The 18,474-nt window shown below is 41.5% G+C and overlaps 1 protein-coding gene across 6 annotated transcripts in view; it reads right to left on the bottom strand.

Annotated features, from left to right (window-relative positions):
* Bcl2l13 (BCL2 like 13) overlaps nt 1–18,474 on the bottom strand; it is a 60,139-nt gene that overhangs the window by 30,505 nt on the left and 11,160 nt on the right. For 5 of the 6 annotated variants that reach the window (XR_013050128.1, XM_006991586.4, XM_076567842.1 and 2 more), the window contains exons 2-3: nt 16,710–16,871; nt 279–386 (exon numbers count right to left, since the gene is read on the bottom strand). Coding sequence is in view for 3 of the 6 variants with exons in the window: in XM_006991586.4 (XP_006991648.2) it covers nt 279–386; nt 16,710–16,821 (220 nt within the window). In the remaining 3 variants the exon portion in view is untranslated. The remainder of the gene's footprint in view (nt 1–278; nt 387–16,709; nt 16,872–18,474) is intronic. The other variant, XM_076567839.1, reaches the window with a different exon arrangement.

Genomic DNA, 18,474 nt, shown 5'->3' with positions numbered 1-18,474 from the left:
AGGAAAAGGCAGCAATGGCAGCTGCTGCCAGATGTGGTGGTACACATCTTTAATCCTAACACTGGAGGCAGAGGCAGTTGGATTCTGGGAGCTGGAGGCCAGCCTTGTCTACATAGCAAGTGTCGGGCCAGCCAGAGTTACATGGTGAAACCCTATCTCAAAAGTGAAAACACTAACAACACAACAACAAAAAGAAAAAAAGAGAAAACCAACTAAATCAACAATAGCCACAGCTGACAGAATCTGCTGGCTGCTCAGGGAAGCAAGAGGGAACAGACCTTCAGAGACTTCTTTCTCCAAGGATTTCAGTTCTTCTTCAATCTCAGATTTAACTTTTAATAAAACTTCTGGGTCCAGAGACTGTGGAACGGCTTCTAGTTGAACTCCTGAAACAAACAAGAGAAATCAAGGGAGGTTACTCTAGAAAGAGGGACAGATAAACCATTAGAATATAAACGGTTGCAGTAGCCACATGTGGAAACTGGGCAGGAGGGTCACTTTATATCAGGAGTATAAAGCCAGCCTGGGCAACATAGTGGTACCCTATCTCAAAAAACCAACCAAAAACCAAAAACCAGAACTATCTACAATTAGTATTAAGTCAGAAAACAAGAAATGAAATTTGATTATCAAGCCTAAAAGGTATTTTTTGCAACAATAAATAACAAAGCTGAGTAGATCAGTGAAGAGCACCTGCTTAAACACCTGACTTTGATCCCAGAACTGAAAGAAAAAGAAAAAGCAAGGAGAAACAATAATTAATAGAAGTCTGTGGGCCTAAGTACTGAGTAAAACCTAACATAGAAAAGAAGCCTCCGCACATTTCTGACTCCAGAAACATGCATCGGGAGATAGGAAGAGAACGGTATCAGCATGCATAGGTCCCTTCTTCCTGCATGCAACAGTCTTCAAAAGAGAAATGTGGGAGCCAGGCATTATGGTCCTGAGATAATCTTTGCTCTAAGAAAGGCTGGGCATAGTGGTTTATGCCCATAATCCCAGCCAGCATTTAGGAGGCAAAAGCTGCCAACTTTGATGCCAGCCTGATCTGATAGCAAACTCTAGGCCAGTCAAGACTACACACATAGCCAGGCGGTAGTGGCACATGCCTTTAATCCCAGCACTCAGGAGGCAGAGCCAGGCAGATCTCTGAATTTGAGGACAGGCTGATTTAGGGAGTGAGTTCCAGGACAGCCAGGGTTACACAGGGAAACCCTGTCTGGGGGTTAGGCGGGGAGACTACATATGTAGTGAGAGCCTATCTCAGGAGCAAATAAACAGAGCTCTAAGTAAACAACAAGCAGCTCTGAAGAGCTCCCAGTGACGGTAAGTCCCTCTCTGTTCTTAGCTTTGACTAAGAATCAAATTCACCAAGCAATGCTAGTGTGACCATCTAGGACCATATGCGTAACACAGCTTTGATGTCATTCTCGCCATGGAAATCTACAGTGCTCCTTCTTCTCATTTTATTCCTTGGATTTTTCCATGGTGTGTGTGTGGGGGGGTATACAAGCATGAATGCAATCACACATGTAAGACAGAGGCCAACCCCAGGTTCCTTTCTACCTTATTTTGTTTGTTTTTATATGTACGAGTGTTCTACCTGAATGAATTTCTGTACACCACATGCATGCCTGGTGCTCAGGGAGACCAGAAGAAGACACTATGTTCCCTAGAGCTAGAGTTACAGGTGGTTGTGAGCTGCCACATGGGTGCTGGGAATTGAACCCAGGTCCTCTGGAAGTAAACCAGTGCTCTTACCTGCTGAGCCATCTCTCCAGCCCCTGCACCTTATTTTTTGAAACAGGATCTTTGCTGAACCTGGAGCACACTAGCTAGCTAATGAGTTCTAGGGGTTCATCTGTCTCTGCCTCCCCTGTCCTGGGGTTACAGACCAATGCCACTGCATCCGGCTTTTACCACGTGGGTGCTGGGGATCCAGTCTCAAGTTCTCCTGTTGTACTGTAGGCACTTTACTAACTGAGCTGCTGTCTCCTCACTCCCATTCACACTTTTTTGAGAGGGGAGGGGTTGAAACAGGATCTTACTAAATAGCCCTGGCTGGCATCCACCTCATGATCTTTCTGTCCCACATTCCGGTTGCTGAGATTTCAAGCAGGTACCGTGATGTCTGGATCCATTGTGCATACTTTTAAGACACACTGAATTATGTATACCAAAGAATGTTTTTTTCAAAAAGCAACCCAGGCCAGGCAGTGTTGGTGCACACCTTTAATCCCAGGACTCAGGAGGCAGAGGCAGGAGGATCTCTATGAGTTTGAGGCCAGGTGGTCTATAGAGCAAGTTCCAGGACAGGCTCCAAAGCTACACAAAGAAACTCTGTCTTGAAAAACCAATAAAAAGAAAAAAGGAAAAAAAAAAAAAAAAAGCAATCCAGTATGAATTCAGTGCCAGTTTCTTCACAACTCAACGAATAAAACATGGGTTGGGGATTTAGCTCAGTGGTAGAGCGCTTGCCTAGCAAGTGCAAGGCCCTGGGTTCGATCCTCAGCTCAAAAAAAAAAAAAAAAAAAAAAAAAAACACTATACTTGGAACAATTTAAGTCTGTTTCTCCATTATGTCTTCAGTCTTTAGTGATTCTTTTTTCTTTGGGTTTTTTGTTTTTTGTTTGTTTTTTGAGACAGGGTCTCAAGTTTCCCAGGTTGGACTTAAGTTCACTATTATGTAAAGGATGACTGTGAACTTCTGAGTGTGTGCCACCATGCTCAGTTTTAGGTGGTGCTGGGGATTGAACCTAGGGTTTTATGCATGCTAGGTAAGCACTCTGTCAGCTGTGCTATATTGCTACTCTTCATGACACTCACCGATGCTTGAGATCAGGAGAAGACTTTTAGTCTCAGTTAGCCTGTACCACAGTTAAAGAGTTACATGCACTCTAGACTATATTTGGTGATTTTACAATTTGTTCTGACAAGATTACAAATACTTTGAGACACTTTCTTTGTCTAAGACTTATGTCAAACAGGACAAAAGGAACACAAATACTTGATTGTGTGGTGGCTGTGACTATCTACTGTGGTATGGACGTAAAGGATTGCAGTGGACAGAAAAATACATAATACAACCTTACTGCATTCAATAAGTATATAGGACAAACCGCTGAGAAAAAGACTCATACAAAAAGAAACTCAACTGAATTTCTATAACTTACACATACAAAAATAATAGTTCATATATAAATGTAGAGAAATAAAACGTTATTTGCTACTGCTTTGAAGCTACTAAAATGGCAAAAATTAAAAGAAGTAAGGAAATTAAGAAGTGATTTTTCTACAAGAGACTATGAAAACTGACTAACCACATATACTGGGTAATAAACACATCATTCATTTATGGCAGTGGATGGAGACAGAGAATACAAAGAAAGGAAATAGGAATCAGACCTCAGCTACTGCTGCCACACTTAGGAGAATTGTACTCGATAACCAAGGCCTAAGAGCTTAGCCTTAGAGTGACAGTCTGCAAATCAACCCATCATTATTTGCCCATGCACCAACAATCCATGAAGAAACAGCATTTGAAAACAGATCTCCCATGTGGCTCATGCCTGTAATCCCAGCATTTGGGAGATTGAAGCAGAACTGTTACAGGTTCAAGGACAGTATGGAGAGAGAGAGAGAGAGAGATATCATTCTGTTAAGTGACTTATTACTAAACCCTAGAATATATGATTATAATTTCTTCTCAAATAAGAAATAAGCGATGCCATCTGTCATCAACCTCTTTCTGGAAGACATGCACATCCAAAACATCCACAGACCCACACAGCCCCTAGCACCACCACCAACCCACACAGTAAATGACAATGTCTTCATTACCATATGCCTCACACCCCACCAGATTAAGCAGAAGCAGCTGATTAGAGGAGTGCCGTTCTCATGAAACTGACATGATGCTGATTACACATGACAAGTTGTCATACTTGATAATAAGCCATGTGGAAAGCCTCAACTATAAAAAGGCCACTGCTGTTAGGATACAAAAGGCTATCTCGCTAGCTCCCCACAGTCAGACAGATTCAGTGATCTTCATCTAATTAATCCTCTCCACCCAGACATTCTAAAGCACACAACTACACAGTAGGGTCAATGTAGCATAAATCCTGTTCAATGAATCCAGGGGAAGTATTTCAAAGATAAACAGACATGAGCACACTGAAGTCTGCCTACTTCAATCCACATGAGGAGTTGCATGAGTCTGCAATCAGCATATCCCAGCTATGAAATTTGTCCAGAGCTTTCAAATTGAATACAACTAACACAGTTTGACCAACTGAATGGGCTAGATCACAAAGAAGTAAACTCTGTATCTCCAAACTGTGACATATCAAATTACCTATAAGGGAGGGGGGAAACGGCTTTTTGTTGCTCGTGCAGAGGACCTGGGTTTGGTTCTCAGCACCCACATGGTAGTTCACAACCATTCATGACTACAGTTCTCTCTGATACTCTCTTTTGATCCTTGCACGAACTATACCTGTAGCACACATACATATAGGCAGGGAAAACACTCAGATGCATAATATAAAATAAATCTAAAATATAATTTTTTAGGCTGGGAATGGTGGTACATACATTTAATTCTAGCACTGAATAGGGAAAAGGATCTCTATGAATTTGAGGCTAATCCAGTCTATATAGTAAATTCCAGGATAGCAAAAGCTACATAGTGAGACTGTCTCAAATAAATAAACCAATTAATTAAATGGCTGGGCATGGCGGTACACTCCTTTAATCTCAGTATTGGGAGGCAGAGACAGGTGAATCTCCTGTGAGTCCCAGGCCACCAAAACAGTGAGACCCTGGGCTGGTTTTTTTGTTCTTGTTTGTTTGTTTTGGGTTTTTTTGTCAACTTGATACACTAGGGTCATCTGAGAACAGCCAGGACTACACAGTGAAACCTTGTCTCCAAAAACAAAAACAAAACCAACAAACAAAAAGACCCACAGGCTGAGCAAGCCATGAGGAGCAAGCCAGTAAGCAGCATTCCTCTTTGGCTGATGTTTCAGTTCCTACTTCTGGTTTTCTGCCCTACTAGAGTTCCTACTCTGGCTTCCCTCAATGACAGACATATAAGCCAAATAAACCCTTTCCTCCCCAAGATGCTTTTGGTCATGGTGTTTATTTATCACAGCAATACAAAGTAAATTAATATAAAAAACAGAACAAAACAAACAAGAACCTGAACTAACATCAACTACCAATTTTGTAAGTTATAGAGTAACACCAGGAAGTCCCCTGTACTGGACTCTCACTGTCCAGAGGCAGAGACTACACAAGATTGTCTCAGAAACAAAAAGATAGATTATAATAATTATAATAAAACATATAGAATTTAATTAAAAACTAGAACTATATACATTTATTATCAACGGAGCTCTGGTATTTTGTAGTTTTTTAATTTTCTTTAATGATTTACTTATTTTTGTTTTATGTACATTGGGGTGTTTTGCTTGCATGTATGTCTGTATGACAGTGTCAGATCCCCTGGAACTAGAGTTATAGACAGTTGTAAACTGCCATGTGGGGTTTGGGAATTGAACCCAGGTTCTGTTAACCACTGAGCCATCTCTCCGGCCCGTAGTTATGGAATGACAAGTGGGCATCACACCTCATCCTGTCAACTGATTTTTGAGAAGGCTATCAAGGCTATTCAAGGAAAGAATAATGTTTTCAATACATGATATAGAACAATCAGGTATTCTAACATAAAATTAACTGCTACTTCAAACACACACACACACACACACACACACACACACACACACACACACACAAATTACACAAAAAGTCAACCAGAGACCTAAATTTAAGAGAAAAAGCTACGAAACTCTAGGCAATGCTTTCTGAAGTAACATCATAAGCACAAGAAATCAAAGAAAACAAAGACTGAACCTCATCAAAATGAAAATTTATTAGCAGGAAGTAAACCATGAAAATAAAAAGAACAAATCATGAAATGGAAGAAAGTAACCAGAACAACATATCTGCTAAAAGTTTGGAATCCAGAACATATAAAGAATCTCTGAAGCTCAAAGATAAAAAGATAAATAATCTACTCAAAAATGGAAAAAGGATAGTATGATAGCTATTCTTGGTTGTCAACTTGAATATATCTGGAATGAGCTATAATCCAGAAATGGAGGGCACATTTGTGATCTGGATCTTGAGGCTGGAAGACAACATGCCTTTAACCCAGACCTTGAGGCAGGAAGACACAGTCTTTAATCCAGACCTGGAGACTGGAAGGCACCTTTAATCTGGGCCACACCTTCTGCTGGAAGCCTAGGTAAGGGCAAAGGAAGAAGGAAGGGTCTGTTCTTTGCCTCCTGCTGGCCTTTGTCTTGTCAGCACATCCATTCCTTCACTGTCACTGGAGCCGACTTCTCTGGGATTCCAGCATCTACAGAAGACCAGCTCAGACACAAGTTCAGTGACTTTAGAGAACCCTGACTAATACAAATAGGAAACAGGTATTTCTCCAAATACACAAATAGCCAGTAAGCACAGAACAGTATGCTCACCATCATTAGACACTACACAAGCACAGATTAAAACCAACCACAAGGGCTGTGGCTAGGGGCCTATGAGATGATTAGCAGGTAAAGACGCTTGCTGCACAAGCCTGGTGACCTGAGTTTAAATTCTCAGAACCCACACGAAAATGGAGAGAACCAGAAAGTTGTCCTGTGACCTCCATATGCACACCACACACACACACACACACACCCCAAGTACAGTGGTTTACACTTAGATAATAATCTTAAAAGGACTGCTATGAGTTTGAGGCTAAATTAGGCTATACAGTGAGTTCCAGACCAACCTGGACTATTGAGACCCCACTTCAAAATCCCTAAATAAATAAATACAATTTAAATAGAGAATTACATATGACAAAACAATCCTACATCTGGATATATGCCAGACAGAATTCAAAGCAAGAGCCAGGATGTGGCTTAGTTGGTTGAATATTTGCCTGGCATGCATAAAGCCCTGGGTTCCATTCCTGGTATCCCATAAGCCAGGCATGGTGATATACACCTATAACTCCAACAGGAGGTAGAAGCCGCAGGAGGACTTCAAGGCCATCCTCAGCTACATGGAGAGTTAAAGGCTAGCCTGCCTGGGCTACACGAGACCTACTCTCAAAAGAACAAAAAGAATTCAAAGCAGATATTTGTGCATCCATGTTCAAGGTAGAATTACAATAGCCAAGATATAGGAAAACTCAAATCTCCAGAAACAGATGAATGGATAAACAAAATGTGGTATCTACATATATTCAGCCTTAAGAAAGAGATTTACACATGCCACAATATCAAACACCAATTACAAAATGACTAAAACTTTATAGGAAGTACCTAAAAGAGTCAAATTCGTAGAAAATTAGAAAAACTGTTAGCAGGCACTAACAATTTAAGAAGGAATAATAAACCAGTTATTATATACAAATGTATTTTACTGCCACACTACTGTTGACAGTGTAACTATCCTTCCAAAAAAGAACTCTAGGAAGCTGGGGCTATAGCTCTGAAGTAGGACATATAATTAACATCCATGAGGCCCTGGGTTCAACCTGCAGTAACACACACACACACAAACACACACACACACACACACACACACACACACACACACACACACACGAAGAAATAGAAATACCTCCTTATTAAATCTGTATGTGTGGTGGTATTGTGTTCCCCAAAATATATATTGTGCACCCTAATAAACTTATCTGGGGTCAGAGACAAAACAGCCACTAGATACAAAGGCTAGAAAATGGTGGCACTCACACCTTTAATCCTAGCATTCCAGAGGCAGAAATCCATCTGTTCAAGGATACAGCCAACCGTGGTGACACACGCCTTTAATCCCAGGGAGTGGTAGTAGAAGGCAGAAAGGTATATAAGGCGTGAAGACCAGAAACTAGAAGCATTTGGCTGGTTAAGCTTTCAGGCTTCTAGCAACAGTTCAGCTGAGATTCATTCTGGATAAGGACTCAGAGGCATCCAGTCTGAGGAAACAAGACCAGCTGAGAAATTAGCCAGGTGAGGTAGCTGTGGCTTATTCTGCTTCTCTGACCTTCCAGTATTCACCCCAATAACTGGCCACAGGTTTGATCTTATTAATAAGACTCTTTAAGATCCCTGCTACATCTGGCTCCCAATGTTCGTGATATGAATTCATGAAAAAGCTACTTGCCTATGGCCTTGTGGGCCCCAGCTCAGGCCTGAGCTACACTTGGCTGGTTGTGGTGGCACATGCTGGTTGGATTTGCTGAAGGAGGCAGAGGCAGGAGGACCCCGAGTTTGAGGGCGGCCTAGGAGGCTTGCTAAAGAGAAGCTTCGACCTAGCCACAAACGGTGGTGGGACCATGGAGGCAGCGGCTGCTGCTCCGAGTTGCAGGCTGCTTCTCATCATGTTGGTGACTGCGGTGATGCTGCTACCTGGGACAAAGGGTTTACTGCTGTTTGTTCAGGGAAGAATTGCCAGGACCATCGTGTTACAAGAAAACATTGGCAAAGGTCAGTTTGGAAAAGTTTGGCAAGACAAATGGTGGGGAGAAATGGCTGGGAAGATTTTCTCTTCTAGGGAAGAACGTTCATGGTTCCGAGAGAAAAACATTTATCTGACTGTGTTTGCTCCAAACCACAGAGGAGGCACCAAAAAAAAAAAAAAAATCTGCAGGGAACCATGACCACGCCTAACAGTGACTTTGAAATCTTCAAAAAGATGACAGGATCCCACAATGATTCCACATGGACTATGGTAAAGCCAATTAGCTGATTAACACCACAAAAAGATGTGCTTTGGACTACAAACTGCTCAGGACTTGACAATTAACCCAAAAATTTTCTTTTCAGGATGCCTTAAAGATGTCTTTGCCCCTAGAAAGCAGGAAGTAATTTTAAGAAAGACGCCCACATGCCCAAGAAGTGGGGTGGGTAGTTTTTGGTCATTTAATGAGTTTTGGATATTGTCATTGTTTACAATGGTTGATTACAAGTTGTTAATTGTTAATGGTCAAGAAAAAAAGCTGAACAAGGAGATTAGATTCAGAGGTTTTGTTTAAAAAAAAAAAGAAAGAAAAAGAAAAAAGAATATAAATATGAAGTAGATTGAATCTACTCTGAGAAAAAAGATAAAGAAATAATAGGATAAATGGGTAGATCACTGAATCTACACTAAAAAGAAAAAGAGGAAGATGTAAAAATGACAAAAGGTAGATCACTGAATCTATTATGAAAAAAATACTTTTAAAAAGGAACTACTTGTTTTAAATAAGATAAGTAATGAAAATTTTTTGTCTGAATTTGTCAAATGTTACTGGACTGGACATTGTTATATATAAATGGAGTTTTTGTCTGAATCTGTCAAATGTTAATGGACTCTAGTAATCTTCACAGTATATATTGTATGTACCTATTGGATATAATTTTTCTTGTATTAGTTATAAGCTTTTTTAAATTTAGACAAAAAAGGGGAAATGTGGTGGTATTGTGAGGTTAGCTGTGGCTTGTTCTGCTTCTCTGACCTTCCAGCATTCACCCCAATAGCTGGCCACAGGTTTGATTTTATTAATAAGACTCTTTAAGATTCCTGCTACATGTATGAATGACCACAGAAACAATATGGTCTATGTTAATATATGGCAGGTTGAATAAAACAAAAATTATCACTTGGCATAAAATATGCAAGCCAGGATTTTAACTAGACAAAATATATAACTCAAACCAAGCACGGTAATCCCAGTCTTGATCAGAGGTAGGCAAGCTACATGAGAAAAACCAAAGAAAAAGAGAAAGAAGGAAAAGAAAACGTGAATCAACACAAACTAGCACAGTACAGAAGACTTAACTAGTTTAGAAAAAGTGTGGAAGAATTAGCCAGTCACGGAAAAGTCTGCGCCCAGAATAGGACTCATGTAGGAAATAATGAAAAACATGTAATGTGACAGAAAATCCTCAGTCATGAACAGAACCACCTTACTTAGCCACTTCTCACATTTATTGCTCCCCAAACTTGAAATCAAACCCTAATTGGTGCTATAATAAATTCTGTCCACAGAAGATGACACAGGAGTGAGTTCTGCATCACATTCCAGGGAACAAAGAGGGTAACGAGACAGCAGTAGGAAGCGCGTGCTGTCCTTTAGGAAGGCCACCCTAGGCCCTACTTGGCAACACAAGTCTGTAATCGCAGCCCACAGAAGGCTGGCCAGAGTCACCAGCTTGAGGCCAGCTGCACTGCACAGTAAGACTCTGCCTCCAACTCCACTCCTTGCCCCCCAAAATATAGCTTCCCAAGGCCAGAGATGAAGCTCAGTGGTAAAGTATTTACTAGCATAGCAAAGTCCTGGATTTGATCCCTACTACTGGGATCCACTGCCATTTAAAAAAAAAGAGTTTGCTACCATTGCTTGTACTCATGTATACATAAATTATACTTAAGCTTACAAGAAAACCAATATTAAGGATAACCACTGTTATGGAATAATCTGTATACACTGTAAATATGATTACTCTCATGGGTTAATAAAAGAGTTGACTGGCCTATAGCTGGGCAAGAAGTGATTGGGTGGGAGAGCCAGACTAGGAGGATGCTGGGAAAAAGGGCAGAGTCTCAAGGGTCGTGAACTAGACAAAGAGGAAGCAGGACACGTAAAGAAATGAGGTAACAAGCCATGAGCCACATGGCAGAACTTAGATAAGAAATATGGGTTAATTTAAGTTGTAGGAGCTAGTTAATAACAAGCCTAAGCCATCAGCAGAGCCTTTATAATTAATATTAAGTCTCTGTGGTTATTTGGGAGCCAGCTGGTGGGACAGAGGGGACAGGCAGTCCCGACAAAAAAACTCACCTACAAACCACCAAAAATTTTTAAATTTTATTATTAGGGTGTGTTTATCTGTATGTGCACATGTTATGTGTACACTAGTATGTATGCCACAGCACACATGTGGAGGCCAGAGGTGCTGGATTATCCCCTAGGGTAGAGTACAAGTGGTTGTGAGTCACCTCACATGGGTACTAGGAACTCAGGTCCTCTGCAAGAACAGCACATGCTCTTCTCCACTCAGCCATCTTTCTAGTCCTGCTCTGTTTTCAGACAGTCCAAACAGGCCAGCCTGGCCAAGCCTGGTCTTAACTCCTCATCTTCAGACCGCAACTTCTTTTTTTAATTTACTTATTTTTATGTGCATGGATGTTTTGACTGTACATATATTTTATATATATATATATATATTTTGACTGTGTGTGTGTGTGTGTGTGTCTATGTCTGTGTACCACATGTATGCCTGTGCCCGAGGAGGCCAGAGAAGGTGGCAGATCCCCTGAGACTGGAGTTGGAGACAATTGTAAGCTGCCATGTGGGTACCTGGGTCCCCTATAAAAGCAGTCAGTGCTCTTAACCACTAAGCCATCTCTCCAGCCCCAGGCCTTGTCTTCTTGAGTGTTGAGATTAATGATGCCTACCAACACACTAGCCTTCGTGCTTAGTCTTTAGATTGAATTTTATATTTTTTTATTTATGTGTATGTGTGTGTGTGGATATATTCTATGTGTAGCAGGGACCAAGGAAGACAGAGAACTAGATCCTGTCTTAGGCTTTCTATTGCTATAACAAAACACTATGACCAAAAGCAAGTTGAGGAGAAAGGGGTTCATTTGGCTACAGGTTACTTGCTTTTTGTTTGTTTGTTTTGTTTGTTTGTTTTTTCGAGACAGTGTTTCTCCGTGTAGTTTTGGTGCCTGTCCTAGATCTTGCTCTGTAGACCAGGCTGGCCTTGAACTCACAGGGTCTTACAGCCAACTCTCCGGCTGGCTTACAGGTTACAATCAATGTACTTTGCATGTTACAGGCAGTTAGATTACACTACAAAGAGCTTTCCTTAGTTCCTGCAATCTGATACCATTATGTGTGTCCTGGCCAGTACTACCTTGACTTTCAGTAATCCATGTTTTCTCTTTTTTCCTACCCACTCAAATATACATGCAGGCAAAAGACCAACACACATAATGTTTTAAAATTTTTATTTTTTTAAAAAAAAAAGGGCTGGGAGGCCTGGAGAGATGGCTCAGCGGTTAAGAGCACTGACTGCTCTTCCAGAGGACCAGGGTTCAATTCCCAGCACCCATATGTCAGCTCACAACTGTCTGTAACTCCAGTTCCAAGGGATCTGACACCTTCACACCAATGCATGTTAAATAAATTATTTTTTAAAAAAAAAAAGGATGGGTGGTGGTGATACATGCCTTTAATATCAGCACTTGGTAGGCAGAGGCAGGCAGATCACCGAGTTCGAGGCCAGCTGGGTCTTCAGAGGAAGTTCCAGAACAGCCAGGGCTACACAGAGAAACCCTGAGGGGCAGGGGACAAGAACTACAGAATGGCCAGGCCTTGAGGCACACACCTTTAATCCTAGTACTTGGGAAGCGGAGGCAGACAGATCTCAGAGTTAGAGGCCAGTATGGCCTACATAATAGTTCTAAGACAGCCAGGACAACAGAGAGAGATCCTATCTCAAAACAAACAAAAAAGACTTTAAAAATTATTCATGTTTCAAGCCTGGGTAGCAAGTATTTTGTTTTTGTTTTTTTTTGGTTTTTGTGGTTTTTTTTGGGTTTTGGTTTTGGTTTTTTTTTTGTTTATGTTTTTTTTTTTTTTTTTTTTTTTTTTGTCTTTGGTTTGTTTGCTTTTACTGCAAAAATAGAGGCTAATGGTATATACTTGTGATTCTAGCTACTTAAGGGACAAACTGGGCTACAATTCTGTCTTCAAATAAAGAAAGGAAGGAAGGAAGAAGGAAGGAAAGGAGGGGGTAAATTTTTTAAATAATTTAATGTATTTTATTTTATTTTAAGTGCACCAGTGTTTTGTCCGGAAACATGTCTGTGTAAAGGTGTCGAATCCCCTGGAACTGGAGTTAAAGACAGCTGTGAGCTGCCATGTGGCTGCTGGGAATTGAACCTGGATCTGAAAGAACAGCCAGTGCTCTTAACTGCTGAGCCATCTCTCCAGCCCCCAGGAGGAGGTTAAATTTTAAAAACAAAAAATTGGGGCATGTTTACAAAACCAGCTATGAAGGTGGGAATAGCAAGAATCTAGAAAAAGAAGTTAACAGAAGAGCTTCACAAAATGATGAGGCCCTGGCCAACACACCTGACTTCTGTCTTACCAGACAGGTGGAAGGGGGGGGGGGGCTGCAGCTGTCATTTTAGTATTTGTTTGTTCCTAACATCATGGGTTCAGTCTCAGTACTACCAAAAGGAAAGGAAAGAAGAACAAACAAATGAACAGGAAATTCAGGGCCCAAAGTAAAACTGAACTGGAACACAGCCACACTCATGCATGTGCAGCCCAGGACTGTCTGGGCCAGCAGAGCTGACAGCTGCAAGCCAGACTTCCTGTGTTTTCTGGCTTCCCACGGCTGCCCATCACAGACTGCAGAGACTGCTCTGGCCACACAGCATTCAGCTACATGCCAGCTAAGAGACCACAACCTGCCCTTTATTTCACCTGTAAATACCAATGTGTCAGACGGGAAAGAGGAAGAAAAGGAGTTTGAATATTCTGGCTTTAAGGCACAATGGTATAGATTATTTTGTTATCAGAAGAAGGCAAAGTATAGTCTTTACAATCCTGAAATAATAGAAAAATCAAAAGTATCACCAAACTATAAAAACTCATCAAAATACTCTCAATTTACACAGAATCATTGGTAAGAAAAATTTGAATATTTACAATAGCTAATTCAATACCAGCATCAATTCTTCAAAAAGAAAAATATAAAGGAACCCTGTCTCGAAAAACCAAAAAAAAAAAAAAAACAGGAAAGAAAAACAACTTCAAAGTGGTTCAGTCAGGAGCCAAGCAAGAAGAATGATTTATGATGTTAATTAAATCATGCTGCATTTAATCAGACCACAGTAGAATTAAACTAGGACTCAGTAATTAAAAAGACTAATGAAAATAAAATCCCTGAGTACTTGGAGATTAGTTAGCACACCTCTAAGTGACACAGAAGAGAGAAATCTGAAGGAAAAAAAAGCACTATTTTGATCCAAGTAAAAAACGAGAACACAGGCCATATGTGGTGACGAATGCATGCGATCCTAGGAGGTGGAAGGCAAAGGCAGAAGGAAGCAAATCTCCTCCTCTGAGAATCACCTGATAGACAGCCCTGGCACTTCCGACCACCTGTGTGTCATTCAGTAGGTGGGACCTGTAAACTCCAATGCGCCGGCCGGCAGTCTACCCACAACTGCAGCACTCCAGTAGGACTCAGGAAGTCTTAAAGTACCGAGAGAGTCGGGAAGTGAGGACCTGGGCCTTTCATCCCAGCATTCCAGAGCCAGAACCAGGTGGATCTTTGTGAGATGGAGGCCAGCCTGGTCTACACAGTCCCACACCAGCCAGGGCTACATGGAGAAACCTTGTCTCAGAAAAAAGGAGAGACCGAGAAAGAGAAGGGGTGGCGACAAGGGCAAGACAAGACAGGTTTAGGTTACTTTTGATATTTTTCCTTGTTAAATAGGTTTTATTGCTTACTGTGTGTGAGCACGTGTGTAGGTGTGCACGTGCACACCTCAGCTCACACGCAGAAGGGAACTTTTCTCAGAGGTCAGTCCTCAGGTCGCCAGACTTGCAGAACTAGCATCTTCACGCTCTGAGCCATCCTGCTAGCCCCAAAATAACCTTAACAGCAAATCCACTCTGTCCATGACAACAACCTGAGTCTCACCCCCGTGCTCGTGGAAGCAGGAGAGAATGAACTCCTACAAGCTGTCCTCTGACTTTCTCTCACACAGACACACATACACACCATAAATAAATGTAATAAATTTTAAATAAAGATGGATACATACAACATTATACTGATACAAAGAATTATACTGAAAATAAGAGTCTATCAGACATCTGAACTTTTATATAAATTTAATATTCAACAGTCAATTAAAATATTTTTTTAAATTTAGTGTGCATGTATGTAGACACAACATGTCACATGCCTGAAGTGTAAAGGACACTTAGACACTGGTTCTCCTTCTACCTGTGGGTTCCAAGGATGAACTTGGATCATCAGGCTTTCTGGCAAGCGCCTTTCACCTACTGAGCCATTTCTCAAGTGTCTTGTTGACAGGGTCTCATGTAACTCAGACTGGCCTTGAATTCTCTACATGCAGACAAAACTGGACTCGGATTCCTGGTCCTCCTGCCCCCACCTCCCAAGTGCTGGGATTATAGATATATACCACTAGGTTAGGACCGGTCTGTTCTACACAAGACCTTTACAAACAAACAAACAAAAACAGGACCAGGTATTTGGTTGCAAACACACTGAATTCCAGATCTCAAGAGACAGAGGCAAGTGTATAGTCTGTAAGTTCAAGACCAGCATGGTCTACATACTGAGTTCCAGTTCTGCCAAGGATACACAGTGAGACCCGTTACAAAAAAAGGTGGGAGGAGAGAATTAAATGCCAAAAATATTGTCCCCTGACCTCCACAAGTGTTTACACATTTGCACACACCCACACATGTTAATAGCATGTGTTGCTCTTATAGAGGATCTAGGTTCCATTTCCAGTACCCATATAGTAGCTCACAACCATCCATAACTCTAGCTCCAGGAGATCCATTGCCCTCTTCTGACATCCACATGCACCAAGCATGCACATGGTACACACACATGCATTCAAATAAAACACTCATACCCATAAATCTTTAAAAGAAAAGGGGGGTGGGAGGGGACTAAAGAAGCCAGACCAAATGTGATGGCACATGCTTACATTCCCAGCACTTGGGAGACAGAGGCAGAAGGGCTGATCTGAATGAAAGAGTAGCCTGGTCTACATAACAAGTTTCAGAACAGGCCAGACCCTGCCTCTAACAGTCTGATAAAATGACTACATATGTAAAGATGCTTACTGGATGGTCTGAAAGAAAATGGGCCTCATAGGGAGTGTTATTATTAGGAGGTGTGGCCTTGCTGAAAGTGTGTTACTGTGTGGGTGAGCTTTGAGGTCTTGTATGCTCAAGCTATGCCCAGTGTGACACAGAGTTCCTTCTGCTGCCTGTGAATCATGATGTAGGACTCTCAGCTCCTTCTCCAGCACCATGTCTGCCTGCACACTGCCATGTCCCGCCATGATGATAATGGACAAAACTCTTAAACTGTAAGCCATGCCCAATTAAATGCTTTCTCTTATAAGAGTTGCTATGGCAGCCTTTAATCCCAGCACTCAGGAAGCAGAGACAGGCGGATCTCTGTGAGTTCAAGGCCAGTCTGGTCTACAGATCAAGTTCCAGGACAGGATCTAAAGCTACAAAGAAACCCTGTCTTGCTGGGCGGTGGTGGGTGCCCGCCTTTAATCCCAGCACTCGGGAGGCAGAGGTAGGAGGATCTCTATGAGTTCAAGGCACCTTCACACCAACACACATAAAATAAATTTAAATAAATTATTTTTTTAAAAAGTTTTAAAATGAAACAATCACAATCAAAACATTACAAAACAAACACCATTAAAAGAAGCTGCAACTAGGAAGGGGACAGGAGTGGGGGGCGGTCATTCTCTGTATTAATACTGCTTGTCTAACCCATACTAATTCTTAGATGCAAATACTTCCATGGATCAAGTCCTTATCATGAGCCAACATAACCACCGTAAACCAAAGACAGTACCTTGGGGTGAGGGACCTTCTTGTTTCTCCTGAGAGAGAAGTCCCAAGTAGCTGAGAACGACATACTTTGTTTCATAGTGAAATCCTAGAGGCACAGTAGTAGAGGACGCCATTGAACTGGCTGAAGAAGCTCCAAAGAGGTCTATTTAAGGATGTTGGGAATCTAAAAACAAAAGGTTTCTTTCAGTTTAAAATTGATTACAAACCAATCAATTTCCCCATTGATTCCCAATTACTCACCTAACTCCCAAAGTAAATGGCTCAACAGTTTTCTTTCCAAATATCTTTAAAAAAGTAACTTTAATTTCTAGACAAACAGTAACTTAACTATTCAAATAAAAGGTAAATTTTCCTTTTCTCGTTTTTTTTCCTTTTCTATTGATTTGCTTTTGTACTGTCTTAGAGGTGGCCACACCTGCCATGGTGCACATGTGGAGGTCAGAGGACACTCTGTGGAGGGAGTCCGTTCTCTCCTTCCCCCTACATGGTTCTGGAAATCAAGTTCAGGTCCCAGGCCTGCACGGCAAGCACACTTACCACTGAGCCACCGCACTGGCTCTTCCTTATTATTCCCACACATGTGGCAAACACACAGGAGACATCCTGAACTCCATCCCTGAATATGTTTTCTCATTTCTTTTCATAACAAATCTCACAGCCTAGGCCTTTAATCCCAGCACTTGGGAGGCAGAGGCAGGTGGATCTCTGTGATTTCGAGGCCAGCCTGGGCTACAGGACAGCCAGAGCTGTTATAAAGAGAAACCCTATCTTAAAAAAAAGTAAATCTCAATATACTAGCTAGACCCATGCTACATTCCTGGAGATGCTACCTATCAGCTCTCTTTTCTATCATACATATAGCTAGTCTGAGTAAGAGGGGCAGTTGTATGTGCAACTTGTTATTTATTGGGGGTTTTAAGACAATAGCTCATGTAGCCCAGGCTGGCCTAGAACTCCCTATGTAGTCAAGTACTGGGATTACAGGCAGCTGTCCCCATGCCCAGCTAAAATTATTTTTTACTTTTTGTGAGGTATGTGCAATTTGTGAGTCTCTTCTTTTTTGGGGGTGTGGGTTGCTGTTTTGTTTTTTCAAGACAGGGTTTCTCTGTGTAGCCCTGGCTGTCCTGGAACTCACTCTGTAGCCCAGGCTGTCCTCAAACTCCCAGAGATCCTCCTGCCTCTGCCTCCCGAGTGCTGGGATTAAAGGTGTGCACCACCACCGCCAGGCTAACTCACTCTGCACTCAGCACTTTTCCATCTAAAAGAGCTCTAGTCAGTTTTACTGTTTGAAACTAGGGCCTGACTGGGACCTAATTTTATTTATAGAAATTCTACATCAGCTAAAAAAATTTTTACATTTATTTTATGTATGAGTGCTTTGCCTGCATGTATGTATGTATAACATATATGTGCCTGGTACCTCAGACGTTAGTGTTGGATCCCCTGAAATTGGAGTTATGGATGAGTGTGAACTACCATGTGGGTGCTGGAAACTAAATCCAGGTCTTCTGCAAAAGCAACAAGTGCTCTTAACCACTGAACCAGCTTTCCAGCCCTCTACATCAAGTTTTAAAGATTTATTGTGTGTATGCAGCATGGCATGTAGATGGAGGCAGGACAACTTGAGAGCTGGTTCTCAATATGTAGGTTCCAAAAATCAAACTCAGCTTACTAGGCTGGGCAGCACGCACTCCTACCAGCTAAACCATCTTAAGGGCCAATTTCCCATCAATTATACTACAGTATATGAGGATTGCTATACTAAA

Source organism: Peromyscus maniculatus, chromosome 3 (assembly GCF_049852395.1).
Source record: "Peromyscus maniculatus bairdii isolate BWxNUB_F1_BW_parent chromosome 3, HU_Pman_BW_mat_3.1, whole genome shotgun sequence".
NCBI lineage: Eukaryota > Metazoa > Chordata > Mammalia > Rodentia > Cricetidae > Peromyscus > Peromyscus maniculatus.
The sequence above is the reverse complement of the archived record's forward strand: the minus strand, read 5'-3'. Positions and strand labels throughout refer to the sequence as shown.